This window comes from Triticum aestivum, chromosome 4A (assembly GCF_018294505.1).
Source record: "Triticum aestivum cultivar Chinese Spring chromosome 4A, IWGSC CS RefSeq v2.1, whole genome shotgun sequence".
Taxonomy (NCBI): Eukaryota; Viridiplantae; Streptophyta; class Magnoliopsida; order Poales; family Poaceae; genus Triticum; species Triticum aestivum.
In genome coordinates this window covers 711010055-711027104 of record NC_057803.1, presented here as the reverse complement: position 1 = coordinate 711027104, position 17050 = coordinate 711010055, and the positions used below count along the sequence as shown (strand labels likewise).

The 17050-nt window shown below is 44.6% G+C and overlaps 2 protein-coding genes across 2 annotated transcripts; one reads left to right on the top strand and one right to left on the bottom strand.

Annotated features, from left to right (window-relative positions):
- The first annotated feature begins 3200 nt into the window (after positions 1–3200).
- LOC123088287 (multiple organellar RNA editing factor 2, chloroplastic) lies at positions 3201–6287 on the top strand. Its single transcript, XM_044510482.1, has 4 exons — positions 3201–3673; positions 3769–3866; positions 3954–4019; positions 5860–6287. The coding sequence occupies exons 1-4, from the start codon at positions 3276–3278 to the stop codon at positions 6003–6005; spliced, it is 708 nt and encodes a 235-aa protein (XP_044366417.1). The 5' UTR covers positions 3201–3275; the 3' UTR covers positions 6006–6287.
- A 528-nt stretch (positions 6288–6815) lies between these two features.
- LOC123088285 (protein ENHANCED DISEASE RESISTANCE 2) lies at positions 6816–14849 on the bottom strand. Its single transcript, XM_044510481.1, has 22 exons — positions 14330–14849; positions 13451–13525; positions 12872–12925; positions 12330–12395; positions 11807–11907; positions 11665–11723; positions 11460–11576; positions 11320–11360; positions 11116–11216; positions 10934–11029; positions 10224–10288; positions 10071–10142; positions 9835–9990; positions 9473–9693; positions 9346–9382; positions 9106–9239; positions 8925–9026; positions 8369–8413; positions 7809–7949; positions 7635–7730; positions 7383–7484; positions 6816–7296 (listed from the first exon to the last, which is right to left on the bottom strand). Exons 1-22 carry the CDS (start codon positions 14618–14620, stop codon positions 7180–7182), a joined length of 2289 nt encoding a protein of 762 aa, XP_044366416.1. The 5' UTR covers positions 14621–14849; the 3' UTR covers positions 6816–7179.
- Between the last annotated feature and the right edge of the window lie 2201 nt (positions 14850–17050).

Here is a 17050-nt window from a genome sequence, read left to right as displayed (position 1 = left end):
TACAATACCGATAACCCCCGAAACTATTCCGGTGACTGAAACTGGACTTCCCATATATAAATCTTTACCTCCGGACCATTCCGGAACTCCTCGTGACGTCCGGGATCTCATCCGAGACTCCGAACAACATTCGGTAACCACATACGAACTTCACTTATAACCCTAGCGTCATCGAACCTTAAGTGTGTAGACCCTACGGGTTCGGGAATCATGTAGACATGACCGAGACAGCTCTCTGGCCAATAACCAACAGCGGGATCTGGATACCCATGTTGGCTCCCACATGTTCCACGATGATCTCATCGGATGAACCACGATGTCGGGGATTCAATCAATCCCGTATACAATTCCCTTTGTCAATCGGTATGTTACTTGCCCGAGATTCGATCGTCGGTATCCCAATACCTCGTTCAATCTCGTTACCAGCAAGTCACTTTACTCGTTCCGTAATGCATGATCCCGTGACTAACTACTTAGTCACATTGAGCTCATTATGATGATGCATTACCGAGTGGGCCCAGAGATACCTCTCCGTCATACGGAGTGACAAATCCCAGTCTCGATTCGTGCCAACCCAACAGACACTTTCGGAGATACCTATAGTGCACCTTTATAGTCACCCAGTTACGTTGTGACATTTGGTACACCCAAAGCACTCCTACGATATCTGGGAGTTACACAATCTCATGGTCTAAGGAAATGATACTTGACATTAGAAAAGCTTTAGCAAATGAACTACACGATCTTGTGCTATGCTTAGAATTGGGTCTTGTCCATCACATCATTCTCCTAATGATGCGATCCCGTTATCAATGACATCCAATGTCCATGGTCAGGAAACCATAACCATCTATTGATCAATGAGCTAGTCAACTAGAGGCTCACTAGGGACATGTTCTGGTCTATGTATTCACACATGCATTACGGTTTCCAATTAATACAATTATAGCATGAACAATAGACAATTATCATGAACAAGGAAATACAACAACAACCATTTTATTATTGCCTCTAGGGCATATTTCCAACACTGAAGCCGCAGCCGTCTCATGTTGCAGACTTGCATGGGGGTATTGGGATATCCATTCCGAGCTTGCCATCGCCCGATTGAGTCGAACTCGACAGTAACCTCCCCCAGCAGTCTTTTTCTCAAAGGTCCAAGCTTTGCCTTGGTAGCCTAAGTCCTCAAGAGCACAAACATCGATGGCTTCTCGAAAACCCTGAATTTGAGAGGTCATGCACTGTCCAGTCCCAAAGTGTTCATGCTGATGTAGGACTTCATTAAAGTCACCAATGCACAACTAGGGTAAGTTGCTTTCCGCCGCCAAAGATTTGAGTAGGTCCTAGGTTTTATATCTCTCTCCAACTTGTGCCTCACCATATACACATGTAAACCTCCACTCTACACAATTTGGGTATAGACACTGTTGCATCAACATGATACTCAGAGTACCCAAAAACATCAAACTTTATTCCATCATTCCAAAAAACACCGATGCCACCTCTACGTCCTGAACTACTAACAACAGAGGAATTATTAAAACCTAAAGTACCAGCAAGATTTCTGACACGTGCTTTTGATATTTGTGTTCTACTATGCATAACACAGTCGGGGCAAATTGCTTCGCTAGATCGAGAAGCTCTCGAATTGTCGCGACTTTGCCCGCACCACGACAATTCCAATAGAGGATATTCATTGTGCGTGGCAATCCTCCACTCAGGAGGTCACCGATTTTGCATCAATCTGTTTGTCATTTGCTGGTCCTTTCTTTCCACCATTCTTATCTGCATTTGTCCTCATCCTCTTCGGATCCTGCTTAGAAGATGGACTAGCTGGCACCTCTGGTGGTGGCAAAGCAAGTCGGGCATTACCAGCAGAGACAACAGCTCCCGCTCCCCCCAATGGGTCAGACAGTTCAGCAGACCGCTTCCTGTTCTCTTCGGCCTGCTGCATTTCTAAGTCCAAGTCTAAGTCATCATTGACGAATTTGTCGGTCTGATCCTTAGCACGCCCCGCAGAGCGTCCTCCTCGTCGGCCACCCCGACAACCACGACCACGGCCACCTCCCGGGCCTGTTCCCACACGCATGTTCCAGGTTGCCTTAAGATATTTGAAGAAGAGTGTTGATGGGGCATGGACGCCATCACCATGCTCTTTGAATACATACGGTGCACCAATCTGGGAGCCTCTCATACTTTACCAAATAGATCTACCTCTCACCTCCTCGGATCATTGAAACAATGTTTTTCAAAGGTTTGTAAACATTGATCTTCACCCAAACACGGTAGAAGTTGCCGGCGAAGTCCTGGGTGATTGGTTCTGCAAAAAGAACTTCTCCTACCCTAGCTGCAAGTGCTCCCACCAAGTGTGCATATCTGACATGGACATCATGAATTTGGATCCATATATCAATCGTATCTAGCTTGACCATGCTAGGTTTCGTGACACCATCATAAGGGACAAGCACCAGTGCATTGCCTCTAAAGTTCCATGGCCCCTCTTGCATGACGCGTTCCCAGTTGCCAAGACAAAAGAATTGCAGAGAGTATAGATTATCCTCCAAAGGGCGGAACTTCACGTCATGCGCTAGATCCCATGCAGCACACATGTTCTTGAAAAACCAAGTCTGGCTATAGGGCTTATCAATGTGTACCCGAGCCAGCGCTACCCACCGTGTGGCATCTGGGGGCGCGTCTTTCTCATCAAAAACAACATCATCAAGATCCTCTTTCCGTAGGCCAAGTTTGGCCATCATCTGCTCCACCTCGGTTGCAGTATTCGATCCAGAAGAACCTCCAGATCCGCCTGCAACCATGATTGAAAACCTTGCCCGAGAAGAAAACTCAGATCGGGCGATAACCTGGGGGGGGGGGGACCCTATCTCTCTTCTCTACCCTAGGCACATATCAAGGCCCTATGGCCTTAACCCAAGCAACCAAGGGCGATCGGAGGAGGAAAGATCAAGGGCTCGATGGCGGCGACAAAATCGCCTCCGGGGGAAAAGAAAACCCTAACCAGAGGGGAAGCTGGCGTTCGGTGGTTCCGTAGGGCGGAGGGTGCGCCCGATGCACTACTAATAATAACTTTTTTTTTAGTCTACTACTAATAATAACTGCTCTTGAGTAGCTCGCACATCCGGCCCGTTTCTGGCCTACAGGCCCATCTGAGCGAGAACAAACCCGTCCTCAACTAACCCAAAACTCATCACCCTCACACACACCCGCCCCACCTCGCACCACCCGGAACCCACTGCAGCGGCTAGGGTTTTACGCAGATGGCCGCCGCCGCCGCCGCCGCCGGAGCCCGGAGGCTCGTCGCCCGCCGCGCGTCCTCCTCCCCCGTCTCCATCTCCGCCCTCCTCCGCCGCGGGGGCGCGGCGGTGGCGACACCCCACGAGCCGCTGCTGCGCCCGGCGGCCCTCGCGGGCGTCGCCTCCCGCCTCGGCTTCGTCCGCGGGATGGCGCGCCGGCCGGGCGGCGACGGGTACTCTCCGGCGCGTTCCGGAGGAGGAGGAGGCGGAGGGGACCGCGCCCCCACCGAGATGGCGCCGCTGTTCCCTGGGTGCGACTACGAGCACTGGCTCATCGTCATGGACAAGCCCGGCGGCGAGGGCGCCACCAAGCACCAGATGATCGACTGCTACATCCAGACCCTCGCCAAGGTCCTCGGAAGGTGCGCCCCCCACCCGTCCCTGATGCGTTCCCCTCGTTTCTGTAGTGTGGTTCTGTATCTAACTCTTGCACCGGCTTGTCTTGTCTGCAATTCAGCGAGGAGGAGGCCAAGAAGAAGATCTACAACGTCTCCTGTGAGCGGTACTTCGGTTTCGGGTGTGAGATCGACGAGGAGACATCCAACAAACTGGAAGGTTTGTTTCTGTCCGTCACCGTTTATTGCCCTCCTGTTTATTTTTCGGAAAACGAAATATACCTGATGCGCTTTTGATATGCTGCAGGCATTCCTGGTGTTTTGTTTGTGCTTCCTGATTCGTATGTTGATCCTGAGCACAAGGACTATGGAGGTAGGTGTTTGTCTGCAACCATGTCGAGGAGATCAGTTAATCTTGTCGGTATCTATGCTATTTATAGGTGTTCCACATGATTAGTTCTAGCATAGAATTATTCTTAGAACACTAGATACTGAATGTGGTGTCCCCCATGTCGCTTGGTAATGTGAACGAACCCTATATGTGCAGTGTCTCTTTCAGGGAGTAATGTTCCGCTGAAATGGGAGTTACCAACTACTGGGGATAGGGTATTCAGTTGATTGCAATGACATTTCTTCAGACCAGATGTAGTCCCAAAATGATCTAGTTCATCTTGGAAAATTATGACGTCTTACATGCAATGTTCTGCCTTGTTTGTTAATGAACTAAGATAAAAACGTCTCTCTAACAGATCAGCACCTTGGTAAAATGTCGTTTAGATTAGTAGAGATTAAACATTACTAGCACATTTACCCCCTGTTGGGGTATTGATTATTTGAACCATTAATCTTTTTTGGAGTTTTGCTCAGTCACCATTCTTTTCAACAATTTTGTATCCATCTTGGCAAAAGAAGGAAGCTTACTCGGCGTTGTCTTGCTTCGAATGCTAACGGGCTAAGAACAATGTATCTCTTACAGTTCAGCACCTCAGCGAAATGGGGTTCTAATCAGTGGAGATGAGACATTGGATAGCTCATTTACTGGCTTTTAATCTCTTCTGAGTTTAACTAGTAGTCATTCTTTACAAAATGCCCTTTAATCCATTTTGGCAAAGTTGTGAGGTCTTAAAGGGTGCCCTGCTCTGAATGCTAGTGACTAAGAAAAGATGTCTCTCTGATGGTTCAGCTCCTCAGCGAGATGAGATTCTGATCATTGCAGATGAGACATTGGTCACACATTTACCGCCTCTAGGGTTGTTGCTTACTTCAAGATATCCATTTTTTTAGTCTGGTTCGTTGCCATGCTTCACCAAACATGACTCAGTTGTCCATCTTGGCAAAGCGTTGAAGCCTACTTGGCGATGTATTGCTTTGAATGTTAATGGACGAAAACTAAATGTCACTCCTAACTGTTCAGCACCTTGGCAAAATAGATGGGGTTCTGATGAGTGGAGATGAAACATTAAGTTTCCTTTTGATCTCTTTTGAATTTAACTAATAGTCATTCTTTATGAAGGTTCTTTAGTCCATCTTGGCAAAGCTGTGACGTCTCAAAGGCAATGTCCTGCTTTGATTGCTTATGGACTAAGAATGAACGTCTCTCCGACTGTTCAGCACCTTGGAAAAATGGGGTTCTGATCAGAGGAGATGAGACAGCTAATATATATGCTGGCCTTTTTCCTGTTTTGAGTTGAATTAGTGGTCATTCTTTACCGAAATTGTTTTGCAGTCCATCTTAGCAAAGTGGTGAGCCTTAATTGGCAATGTCTTTCGCTGAATTGAAAGGTGGCTACCACAGCAGCTTTAGTGTACCTTTGTTGTGGGATCTGCCGAAGTGATTGCAGTTATTTGTGTACTTCATTGGTTTTGGCAGTAACCTGATTTAGTTTTTGACGGACTTGAAGCAAATCTCTGTTATTTGATTCTGCACTTCGGTACAGTGAAGTTGTTGAACAACACCAATCACAGCTACTATCTTTAACTGTTCAGCCTGTATAATATGTGAATATCTTTTGGTTCTGCACTTCGGTAGGGTGAAGTTGTTATATAATGCATTCACGGCTATTATCTTTTCCTGTCCAGCCTGTATAGTATTTCGATATATTTGGATTAAACTAGGTTTTTTAGATTTTCCTCATAAATATTTGATTTTGCAGCTCTGCTGACCACTCTTTTGAAGTAATGTACTCATGTTCTGCGATCTGTCTGATTTGCAGCTGAGCTTTTTGTGAATGGGGAGATTGTTCAGAGGTCTCCAGAGAGGCAGAGAAGGGTGGAGCCTGTGCCGCAGAGAGCATCAGATAGGCCTCGGTACAACGACAGAACCCGCTACCAACGGAGGAGGGAGAACCAACAGCGGTGATGAGCCGAGGTGCTCGATTGAAGATCAAATAACAAGCCCTGGTGGTTTCCGCAGGGTAAACTGAAAGGATAAATATCATCTATGGAATAGAAGAACTGCATGTTCACTGTATGCCAACACAAGTATTTTCTTTTCTTCATGTTGGTGATTGTGTGTCTTGGATGTATCAAACTAGTTATTAGAGAGAGCTTGGAAGTATTTGGAATTGCGTCGTTATCGTTAACTCTACAGTCGTGTGCCCTTGTAAATCCGATTTGCTGAATAAACTGCTATGTTTGTTCATTCTCAGTTGCTTAAATTTTCTGTCAATCTTGTTCACCTAAAACTGCATACTACGAAGCTAAAATTTGCACCAATGGAGTTATCCAAGTTCAGCGAAGTGTTGGTATGACCTTTGGGTTGCGTGTCATGTATGGAGTGGATCGAGATGGGCATTGTTGAATTGTGGATCCAGAGGCTTATTTAAGAAAAGTTCCAAGCAAGCAGTTCCTCACAAAAATTTAAATCCCAGTTTATACAGGAACTGAATTGTTCTCGAGTCAAAATTCGGGCATTCCAACCATGAGACCTGGACTATGTCTACGTACAGACTAAATCTGTACCTTCAACAACAATACAGGTGTATGCTGTATCAGGAAGATGGAAGAACAGGAGAACCAAATTAAAAGAACTCATAGCACCCGCGGCAACCATTTGCATAACCCTTTCATGGACACAAATTCATACACAACAGTTCATTCATACACAACAGTTCTTGTAAGGATCTAGTGAAATTCTTCAACTCCCCAATAGAAAAATCTCACAGGCAAGTGAATCGATGAATTAAACTATTGCCGCCAAATGTAGCATATAAAGTGTGAGGCATAGTATATATACACAATAAAGAATCAAGTGAGGTATCCATGAATAATGTAGCTACAGTACCGACGTTTCAGCAGAAGAAACCGAAGAAGCGGCGGTTAAGCTAAGGTCCGCAGTATGTACATACATGAACTGCGCCGTATAATCACCTACCAACTAGTAGGAACGGATCGATGGGATGAAACTGGTAAGAAAAAAAAAATGCCGTATGAACTCCACCGATGATGCTTTACAAATTGCAAATTGCTGCAGTGGCTCAGACAGATGGAGGGAGGAGCTCGAGGAAAGGACCAAAAATATCTGCACAAATGATTCACTCCACAGCTGAGGAAGTGTCATCGAGCACGGGAACTACTGCTGCGGAGGGTTCGATGTGCGAGAACCGTGCGGCGCCTATGAGTTGCTCCGGGAGCTCATCGTACGTGTTTGCCTGCAGGGGTAACAACAGTCAGAGAAATATTTCCTTTGGAGCGGAATCTTGGAGAATTTGGCAACGATGATGGGGGGTGTTTTTACCTGTATGAGAAAAGCCATATCGACTACCAAACTGGTAACTACACCAAAGACCAATCCCAGAACGCCATTGGCTACTGCTGAGGATCCAATGTCTACATCAACCTGCACAAGTAGACCCTGTGTGTCTTAGATAACCAGAAGAATGCAGTGTTTAAGCCTCAGTTATAAAAATTTAACTGTTACACGTACAATGCACTTTCGTATTTTTTCCAATGGAAGTAATTTTTTTTGTCAGTAAAATTAGTGCCTTACTTCAATGTACTCCGGACCGCGGATATAGCTGCAATCAACGGCCTTTCCCAATAAGCAAGGGGTACTTCCAACGCTTTGTCGAACTATCCAGGATCCCTGAGGAAGTCAACATGCTAGAGGTGAGCAAAGCTAACAACAATGCACTCGAACGGCTATGCATTTAAAAATTAACACCTTTGGAACAGATGGGATAAGCTTCAGTCTGCTGTTCCGGAAATCATCATCGCCATCAGCAAAACGCTGCAAGAGCGATCCTTTTTTCAAGGAATTTGTGACGAAGTAGAGGATCAGACTGTGATGAGTGGACCCGGGAATCTGCAAAAGCATGCTAACTTATATTAAAACAATGTACACAGAAGAGAAGCACCAACAGAATGAAAACAGGTATCTGGAGGAAAAGGCATGAGAATTATTATTTTCAGAGGGCGCACAATGATTACAAGATCAGCAAATAGAGGTTTAAACCATGCAATGTATGATTGTTAACTATACTAAATTGCATAACAGTATTTTTAATAGGTTCTCATTTGAAATGTTTTAGTGGACCATCACAAATAGGATGCTAAGAACAGATACAGATTCCTGAGCTACCATTTTGTCAAAGTCAAAACCAAGAGTGCAAATGGAAGTGGCTGATACTTTCTGTACTGCGTATGGTCGTATGGTCACTGTTCTCTCCGAGAAGAGGGCAGAAAGAAATGAACCATGCGGGGAGTGGAAGTACTTGAACTTACTTGTATGTTTACTACAAAGCTGAACATCCCCTTCTCAGCAGCAACCTGCAGTAGTAAAGCTTCAGTCAAAATCAATACATAACAGTAAAACTGAGTTATTTAAGGACCTCCCTCCCTTAAGTTCATGCATAGAGGCATAAATATTCAATGGTATCAACGTGCAGAGGTTCTCATGCTAGCGCAATAATGTGGTACTGCGCTTTCACTAATATTCAGTATATTTACATGATAAAAGAGCTAGCTACTGGTATGCAAAGCACAACTATATCAAAGCTTCCACGGTTCAAAAAACTATATCAAGCTTCTAATAGTTAATATCATTACATGAATGAAAGAAAATGATAGCGTGAGGTTTAAGAAAACAGAGAAAACGAATATTTATTTATTTACCTGTAGTTCTGCACACAAAAAACAGTAATACTAGAGTATTCCGAATGCTGCTTTGCAGGTTAAGGCAATGGTGTTTGATAAGTTGACAATCATATTGCGAGAATTACGAAAACAAGTCCACTGAGATACAAATAGACAGTTAATTAACCATACACAATTTACTTACCTGAGCAGCACATCCTTTACGCTTGGCAACATGATCCATACGTTTGGTATCCTTAAACCAGTCAGCTGCGACAAGCTCCATAAGGTACTTCCCTGCAGATACCTGAAACTCAAATAATAACATAATAAGCTCTTGATGATCTGCTTCTTCAAAAACAAGAAAAGATGTTGAACATTTGGACCTTTGATTTGTCATGTGAAAAGTTCTTGCTACGGACTTTGAAGATATTGCTATCAGGTACCGACCAACTGTTACGGCTTTTCTCATTTGCATCCTGACGAATAATGCCCGAAAAGCAGGACAAATCTATTGGATCTGGATCACCCAATATGATGCAAAGGCGTGAGATTAGAGTTGGGTGGTCATACAGGTAATTAGTACAGATATTAGAATACAAGATGCAGTTGGATAAGAAACGAACCAGAGCCCTTTGCGTCACTGTCAACATTGCCATCTTCCTGTACATGAATTGCAATGAGATTTTAGCGTAGTGTGCCAACAGATAACTTCTTGTAAACAAAGGAATAGCTCCGGTCTAGGGTTATCACCTCCAAGCTAGATTCGGGAGCTTGAAAGTCATCATCATCTTCTGACTCATCATCTATCATATCCGAATTTTCGTTAGCCGAGTCTGCTTGTTTGGTCTTTGAGTCAGCCTTTTGATGTTTCTGATCCTTTCTAACAGTGGGCACACTAGCCATAGTATTCATCACAGGGATCCTTGGAATTGTGTGAACGTCATCATTTTGGGAAAAGTATTCACGCAATCCTGGAAATATATGCAAATGTCGAACAATCACAGACTATTAACAAAAAAGAATACTGAAATGAGAGGTTATGACTTACAAGATTTTTATTTTTATTAACAGGTATTTAATTCATGCCGTAACAAGTTACAAGAGTTGTTTACCAGCAACGCAGTTCAGCATCTGCAGCACAGAGTGGTACTGGAATGATGTGACGTAATTCACACCCCATCCCTTGAGATCAATTTGCATAAGGTGTTGAACTTGAGTGCGAGGTCTTCCATTCACGGATTTGAGAGGAGTGATCTTGAAACCTCCACCTGAACTAATAGTAAGTTCAGGAAAAGATAAAAGCGACAAACTCTGTTTCTAATAATATCTCTAGCAGAAGGAAAATTACTTTCAATAGAAGCCCTCGCAAATCCTGGTTGGGGACCACAGTTCGGGTGTTCAGTAGATCGAAACAGCACAACTGCAATTTTAAACATGAAGCATTAAACAAGATGCTTTAATTGGATGATGTAACCAGAAATAAAATCACTCTAAAGCTTACCATAACTTCCATCATCATTGCGCCGCCAATATCGTACATAACAAAGATCTCGTGGCCAGACAACCCTGCAGGCTCAGTTGTTTACACTAGGCGGAAAATCTGAGGTAATGCAATGTAATTTATTACATATTAAAATCTTAGAATCCACGGTCTTATGGTTCTGCCACGTAGCCATGCAGCTTTGTAGTTTTCCACCAAAGTAAGCAAGATACGCCTATTCATTGCTGTCATGTGGTATGTTTTATATCTGACCCCTGCAGCCAGCTCCTCCGGTAAGTTGGTTTCAGTTCAATGCCGTTCAATTCTTTTTTGTGCGATGGAATGCCATTCATTTCACTTTTAGATTTATGCAGCAGGCTTAGCACGGACACATAAACCTACTATATATGCTCGGCATAAACCATACACCATTGCTGCTTACTGCCAGATAGTGGAGTATCCAGCCACCAAACAGTACAAAATACTGGATTTGGAGTCCAGCAATTTTCCAATGCTACAGTATATGACTAGATGCCGAATTTTGAAGTTTCAAATTCAGATTTAAACGAGTCAAAGTCCATGCTCAGATAGTTCATTGACCTGCCAGGGTTATCCTGCCTACTCTTGTTATTTTAATAGGAGTTGCAAGTTGTAGCATCAAGCCAGCACCAGGTAAACGACTTGCAATTCAACCATAATGCAATTTGTTGATACAACAAAAAGGTACTTACATTGAACACCAGTTCAGCTGTAGCCGATGATATAGTATTGCAGTGTGACCATCAACCTCTTCAACTAAACTCCCATACTGGAAGCTACAATCCCACCTACATTTGAGTGTAAAGAAAACCTAGATCAACATACATATATATCAATATATGGGCAAGCAGAAAGTAAAGGAATACACGCTTACTCATATCTTGTTACATCCATACTCATTATCAGCCCAAAAATGGCTTCACATGTGGCTTCCACGACACCAACAGCCCTCATTGATCGGCTACAGCTTCTTGCCTGCACATGACATATTTTCTTTTGTAAATATATCCTCTGGTAGCAATTAGCAGGGGTTTCAGCACCTCTCCAACATTAAATCGATATAAAAGAAAGTACATACAAGGTATTCGACCTCCACAGGTTCTTCAAAGATGCGCAACCCTGCCAAGGATAGAAACAAGATACTAAACTTAATTCCATATGAACCAGGTGTGGTCTCTTATGGATGTCACAGACTATGTAAGGAACTAGAAAACTTTCCATTCTGGCATCTAAGCAGCCGCCAGTTCTTTCTAGAATTAGCTTGATTGGTGTCGTTCTGATTTGACAGACCAATATCAGGCTCTTTGGTCCAGTCATGTACAGAATCAGGAAGGCCTAGAAGAAAAAATGGTATATTTAGAAGTCAAAATCATTAATATAAAATAATAGATTTTGGCAGAAAATGTGCAACCAAACTTCCTACCCTTCCCTATAGTTGTCCTACGAAGCAGCATGGGACGGGGTTCCTCTTCGTCTTCAGGTCTACAACAGAATATCATTTCCAATTGATATAAGTATTAACCGGAAGAACTAATCTACAATTACAAGTACGAAGATTCACTTGCCCACTATCAGGGTCAGAGAATGAAAGCGGTCCTCCAAGATCCATGTCAAAGTCCAGTGACGCAAAAGCTTTACGGTTTTTAGCTGTCATAGTGTCCTGTTGCTGCATAATGAAGATCTTTATCAGAATGGAGTGTGGCGTTCGCCTGTTGTAGTTCTACACAATTTGGCACTGAGTTTTTCTGGGCAATTATCCACAATGTGACTTAATACATACTCCCTCCGTTCCAAAATAGATGACCCAACTTTGTACTATACAAAGTTGGGTCATCTATTTTGGAACGGAGGGAGTATTCGTTGGTGCATTGCAGACTCCGGAAATTTACCAGCTGGCAGTGTTTTAGAATCTACGAGGGAAGAACAATGGGGTGTATTTACAGTCTAGCTAACTAAATGTTATTCACTTGCACACAATGACCAAACATGCAAATAATAATAAAAATGCCCATGATGTCTGATTCTATAATGATTACAGCAATTGACATATGTAGTTACAGTTTTTCAGACCTACTACACCTTGATTACCTGATCGATAAGGAGCTCTATCTTCTTTTTCCACACTAGGGCCTCCTCGATATTACGTGCACCCATCTGGTTGAAGAATGATAGGAACATGAATGATGGACAGTAATAGCAAACTGTTTACTATATACTCATGAGAAAAAATACTGGACTGAGAAGATTGTCAAGAAAGGGAGTCCCCCATATCAAAATTGCCAAACTTCAGCACATAAATTGCATAACATTCATTTCATTATCAAGCAGAAGTAATACTAGGTCCCATTTTGAAGAGCTAGAACAAAGGAAACATTATTTATTATATAAGCAGACCCACGTGATGAGGATATTATTGCCTTTTGAGGCTAAAAGAAGTATATCATTTCATTTGCAACTAAATTATACTCAGGAAAATGGTGCTACTAGTCTGCCTTGCTATTTTCCATTGCAGTATATTGTAGCAGTCCAAATTATCTTCCAAATGTAGGCAAAGGCGCATGAATAAATATGGATATAGTCAGATGGTTCTAAATTCTGATAACATTGAAGAGCTCAGATTTGTAACAAACCGTGATTGGATTGTCCTTTTCTTTCTTGTTGTAGACACACAGAACGTAAACCATCTGCGAGAGCAAGATAATAAGTAAATGTGTAGATGACAGTGCAAAATTAGAATACACGTCACAATTCATGCATATGCTGGAATATGCACATATAGATATTAACCTTACAGCAATGTCTGATAATTTGTCTAAGTTGATCAACTGTGCCGAAGTAGACACAATATATTACCATTTCAAAAAAAAAATTGATATGTTGTGTGTTCACTTTGTATGGTTTACCTGTTAACAGAACAGTTTACATGAATGATCAAAACTATAATACGTCAGTTTGTAGGTGAAATACATGCCACACTATTTGTTGGCAATCCTGTTCTGCTCAGAAGTACAATCCTCAAAAGTAAGGATACGAATTTTTCTGAAACTAACATGACAGAAATTTTATTCAAGATAAAAGCTAATGACAAGTGAATTTCATGTGCAAGGAACTAATACACCTAGTGCTCTCGACCAGCATTAATTGCCACACTCATTCTATAATGCATATTAATGTTTGATGAACTAAACCAAAGGGAAGAGCAGACTTACTTGCCCATGATGTGTTTTAAGCCCTCTATCCTCCACTCTGCAGTTCCCATCTACTAGAAGAGACTTAAGTGGCACCTGCACATCCACAAGATTTGCTCCAGAAAGTTAAACACAAGCAGCATGCCCCTGTTGCGGAATATACACTTGAACAATGTACTGGTATCAAATTGTTACGTTTTTGTTTATTGCATTGGAAACCTCTTGCTAAGGCTCGAGCAAAGAGGAATGTAGCTAACTGAAACTTGTCGGTTCCCACAGAAACAAGAGAACAGTAGACTCAATGCAAACATCACCTTGCAGGAGAACAGTAGACTCAATCATTGGAGCACTAAAAGAGGTCATCTATGTGCTCCAGGCAGATCAAGCAAGTTGCTCACATGATTTACAGGAAGAAGGAAAACCCGACTAATTCGCGAGGCTGGCATTCGTTAGCGCTTCCCAGACTCAACTAAAACATCCAATGATCCCAATGGTCAACAGCCCCAGCCCAACAGAGCACTTGCAAATCATAATGAACGAATTCGCTCAGCTTCAGAGTTTACAACTGACACCAGCTCATGTGATTCTCAGTTTCTCACCGCACGAAGAAACATTCAATCCAGCAGATCCTAGCCTAACTGGTCCAACCACATCACAGATCAGACAACGAACTGCTCTCCGCCCAAATTTTATTTACCGCTCAGGCAACTAACTGAATCCCCCGATCGTCCTCCCCGCTCCACCCAAATTGGCCAGAGCACACCACGAGCGTGGAAAAATCCCGCTGAAAACTCGCCGGGGAGCAACGGGAGCTCTCCCCGGAAGGCGGACCGCGACCACGACGACTCCGGCAAGCTAATAACTGGACGGTACGGAGCTGTTAAGCTGTGGAGCACCTACCATGTTGTTGTCCTTGGGCTGCTTCTTGTAGTATGCGAGGAGCTTGTTGTCGAGCACGAAGTAGCGGGTGTGGAAGAAGGACCTCCCGATCTTCCGCCGCCCGTACCGCACCATCCACCCCTCGTGCCGCACCGCCGCCGCCGCAGCCGCCTCGGCGCCGCCCTTGGGCGGCAGCAGCAGCTCCCCGCTCCGCGCCTTGGGGGCCGGCCTCGGGGGAGGGCCGTCCGCTCCGCACGTCCGCCCGAGCTCCCCGCTCCTCGCCGCCTCCCTCCTGGAAGCCGACGAGCTCATCGTCGTCCTCGGCCCGCGGCGCTCGGCCGGCTCCCTCTCGCCTCGACGGCCTGGTCAGTGAGCCATTGCCGCGGCGGACGGGAGGGAGGAGGGGACGGGGAGCCCTGGGGTAGTCCGGCGAGAGGCGCGGCGGCCGGAGTCCGGCGAGGGCGCGGCGGAGGTGGGGGGAGGGGGCGTGGGGAGCGGGGAGAGGACGGCGGCGAGAGTTTGTTTTTGTTTCTTTCGGAAATCCAGGCGGGGATAGCTAAGCTAGACCGGAATTAATTAATTATTTATTGATTTCGTGTACGTAGATAATTAGCGGCTTTGTTTCCAGCTCTCCTACTGCTTCTCCTTTTGCCACTTTTCTCCGTAGCACCTCGTGCTTTAAGTCAAATTTCGTGTAAATATAATAAAATTTACACTGAGGTTCTTGGACCATGGAACGACCACTATTGGCATCACCGTTTACGTTGCCGTCGCTTTCTTACCGGAGCCGGCTTGTCTTTGTTGCTGACCGCCGGAAAGACTTCGTGTCCGTGCCCCTAATTAAGGACTAACACCTTGGACCCACAATCATTGTCGTGGAACTCTTGAATCAATATGAAGTGCCTGACACTAGATTCTATCGTCGTCGCACACATACGGCGAGAAACTCCAACATTGCCGCTCCAAGAAGACGGTAGGAATCTACGCCGAATCTTTGTCGACCTAAATTCGAGGAGGACAAAAATCTTGAAAGGGTTAAAAAAAACACCTAAACTAAACTACTAGTCGGCTCTCTCGCCACATCCCATGTATAAATGCAGGTTTATCATTTGAACTTTATCTTTTTTGAGGATCAGTGGACTCGTTGTCGAGGAACTGGGAGCCATCTCCGTAATTAATTTCTTCCAAAGGGAGCGCGCCGTATGACCGAGACTGAAGTATCGGGAGCGAGAGGCGGGAACGGGGAAGACGAGCCCGCCCCACAACAACCATCATACGGCCGTTGTTTTCGAAAGGTTCTATCAGGAAAATAATGGATTCCGGTGGATGGGGTGCTGGCCGGGCGTCCACGTGCATGCAGATGCAGTATTTCTGTCCCTTTTTGTTCCCTTTGTTTTCATTTTGGAACCTACTTCCTCCAGAGGCGGAGCGTGAATCAAATATTAGGAGGGGCCAAATGAGTGTATATGGCATAGAAAAGGCTAGGATGATCAGAGACGCCGGACGATTAGTAAAGCAATTAGCAAATAAGTAAGTGTATTTGGTAAAATTTTCCTCTTGGAAGGGGGGGCCAGGGCCCGGAATTGTCCCCACTATGACTTCCTCTGTTTTTAAATATAAGTTTCTTTATAGATTTCAATACAAACTGCTCTCTCTGTTCTCAAATACTCCCTCCGTCCAAAATTACTTGTCATCAAAATGGATAAAAAGAGATGTACCTAGAACTAAAATATGTTTGGATACATCCCCTTTTATCCATTATGATGACAAGTATTTCCGGACGGAGGGAGTATAAGTCTTTTTAGAGATTTTAACAAGGGACTACATACGGAGCAAAATGAGTGAATCTACACTATAAAATATGTCTATCTTTCTAAAAAGACTTATATTTAGGAACGGAGGGAGTACATATGAATGTATATAGACATATTTTTTATTGTAGATTCACTTATTTTGCTTTGTATGTTGTCTATATTGAAATATGCTTATAGTTAGATAGGGAGGGGACTTATTTTGCTTGAGTTCTTGGGAGAACTCCAGGCGAAGGTGGCGTCTTTGGGCGCGCGAAATTTTCCTCTGCTAGTGGGAGGGGACTTCAACTTGATCCGTTCGGGCGCCGACAAAAACAACGGTATTATTAACTGGACAAGGGTGTCCATGTTTAATAATGCAATCGCATCCATGGCCCTTAGGGAAGTGGCTCGCGTGGGGGCACGCTACATCTGGACCAACAAACAGCTCATGCCGGTGCGGTCGGTCTTGGACAGGGTGTTCATGTCCTCGGAGTGGGAGGTGTTGTTTCCCATGTGCTCTCTGCACGCCGAAACGAGGATAGGGTCAGATCACGTCCCCCTCATTCTCTCCTCGGGGGAGGAAAGGTTAAAGCGCAACCCTCGCTTTTTCTTCAAAACCGCGTGGCTAGAGTCTCCGGACTTTGAGCAAATCTTCCTTTCGAAATGGGAGAATTGCGTCGCCCGGGTCGGGCGCGCGTGCGGGCCGATGGAGTTCTAGATTGCCGCAGGGGCGGTTTTGCGTGCGGCTCTCAAAGGGTGGGAGGCTAACCAGGGGCGCGAGGATAAGCTGCTTCGATCGCGTCTGACTGCGGATCTCGCCTAGATGGATGCTGCGGCGGACGTGCAGGCATTCTCGGAGCAAGACTGGGCTCAGCGTTACGCGCTTGAAGCCCAAGTCGAGTCCCTTCTTAGAGCCGAGGAGGAGTACTGGCGCAGACGTGGTGGTATC

Excerpts from the sequence above, each read along its gene's own strand:
- LOC123088285 (XM_044510481.1), bottom strand. The coding sequence starts at position 14,620 with ATGAGCTCGTCGGCTTCCAGGAGGGAGGCGGCGAGGAGCGGGGAGCTC. Across the intron at positions 9,991-10,070 it reads TGCGAGGGCTTCTATTGAAA|GTGGAGGTTTCAAGATCACT; the intron begins GTAATTTTCCTT and ends CTATTAGTTCAG. Across the intron at positions 7,485-7,634 it reads GCGGTCCGGAGTACATTGAA|GTTGATGTAGACATTGGATC; the intron begins GTAAGGCACTAA and ends CTACTTGTGCAG.
- LOC123088287 (XM_044510482.1), top strand. The coding sequence starts at position 3,276 with ATGGCCGCCGCCGCCGCCGCCGCCGGAGCCCGGAGGCTCGTCGCCCGC. Across the intron at positions 3,674-3,768 it reads CTCGCCAAGGTCCTCGGAAG|CGAGGAGGAGGCCAAGAAGA; the intron begins GTGCGCCCCCCA and ends TCTGCAATTCAG. Across the intron at positions 4,020-5,859 it reads TGAGCACAAGGACTATGGAG|CTGAGCTTTTTGTGAATGGG; the intron begins GTAGGTGTTTGT and ends TCTGATTTGCAG.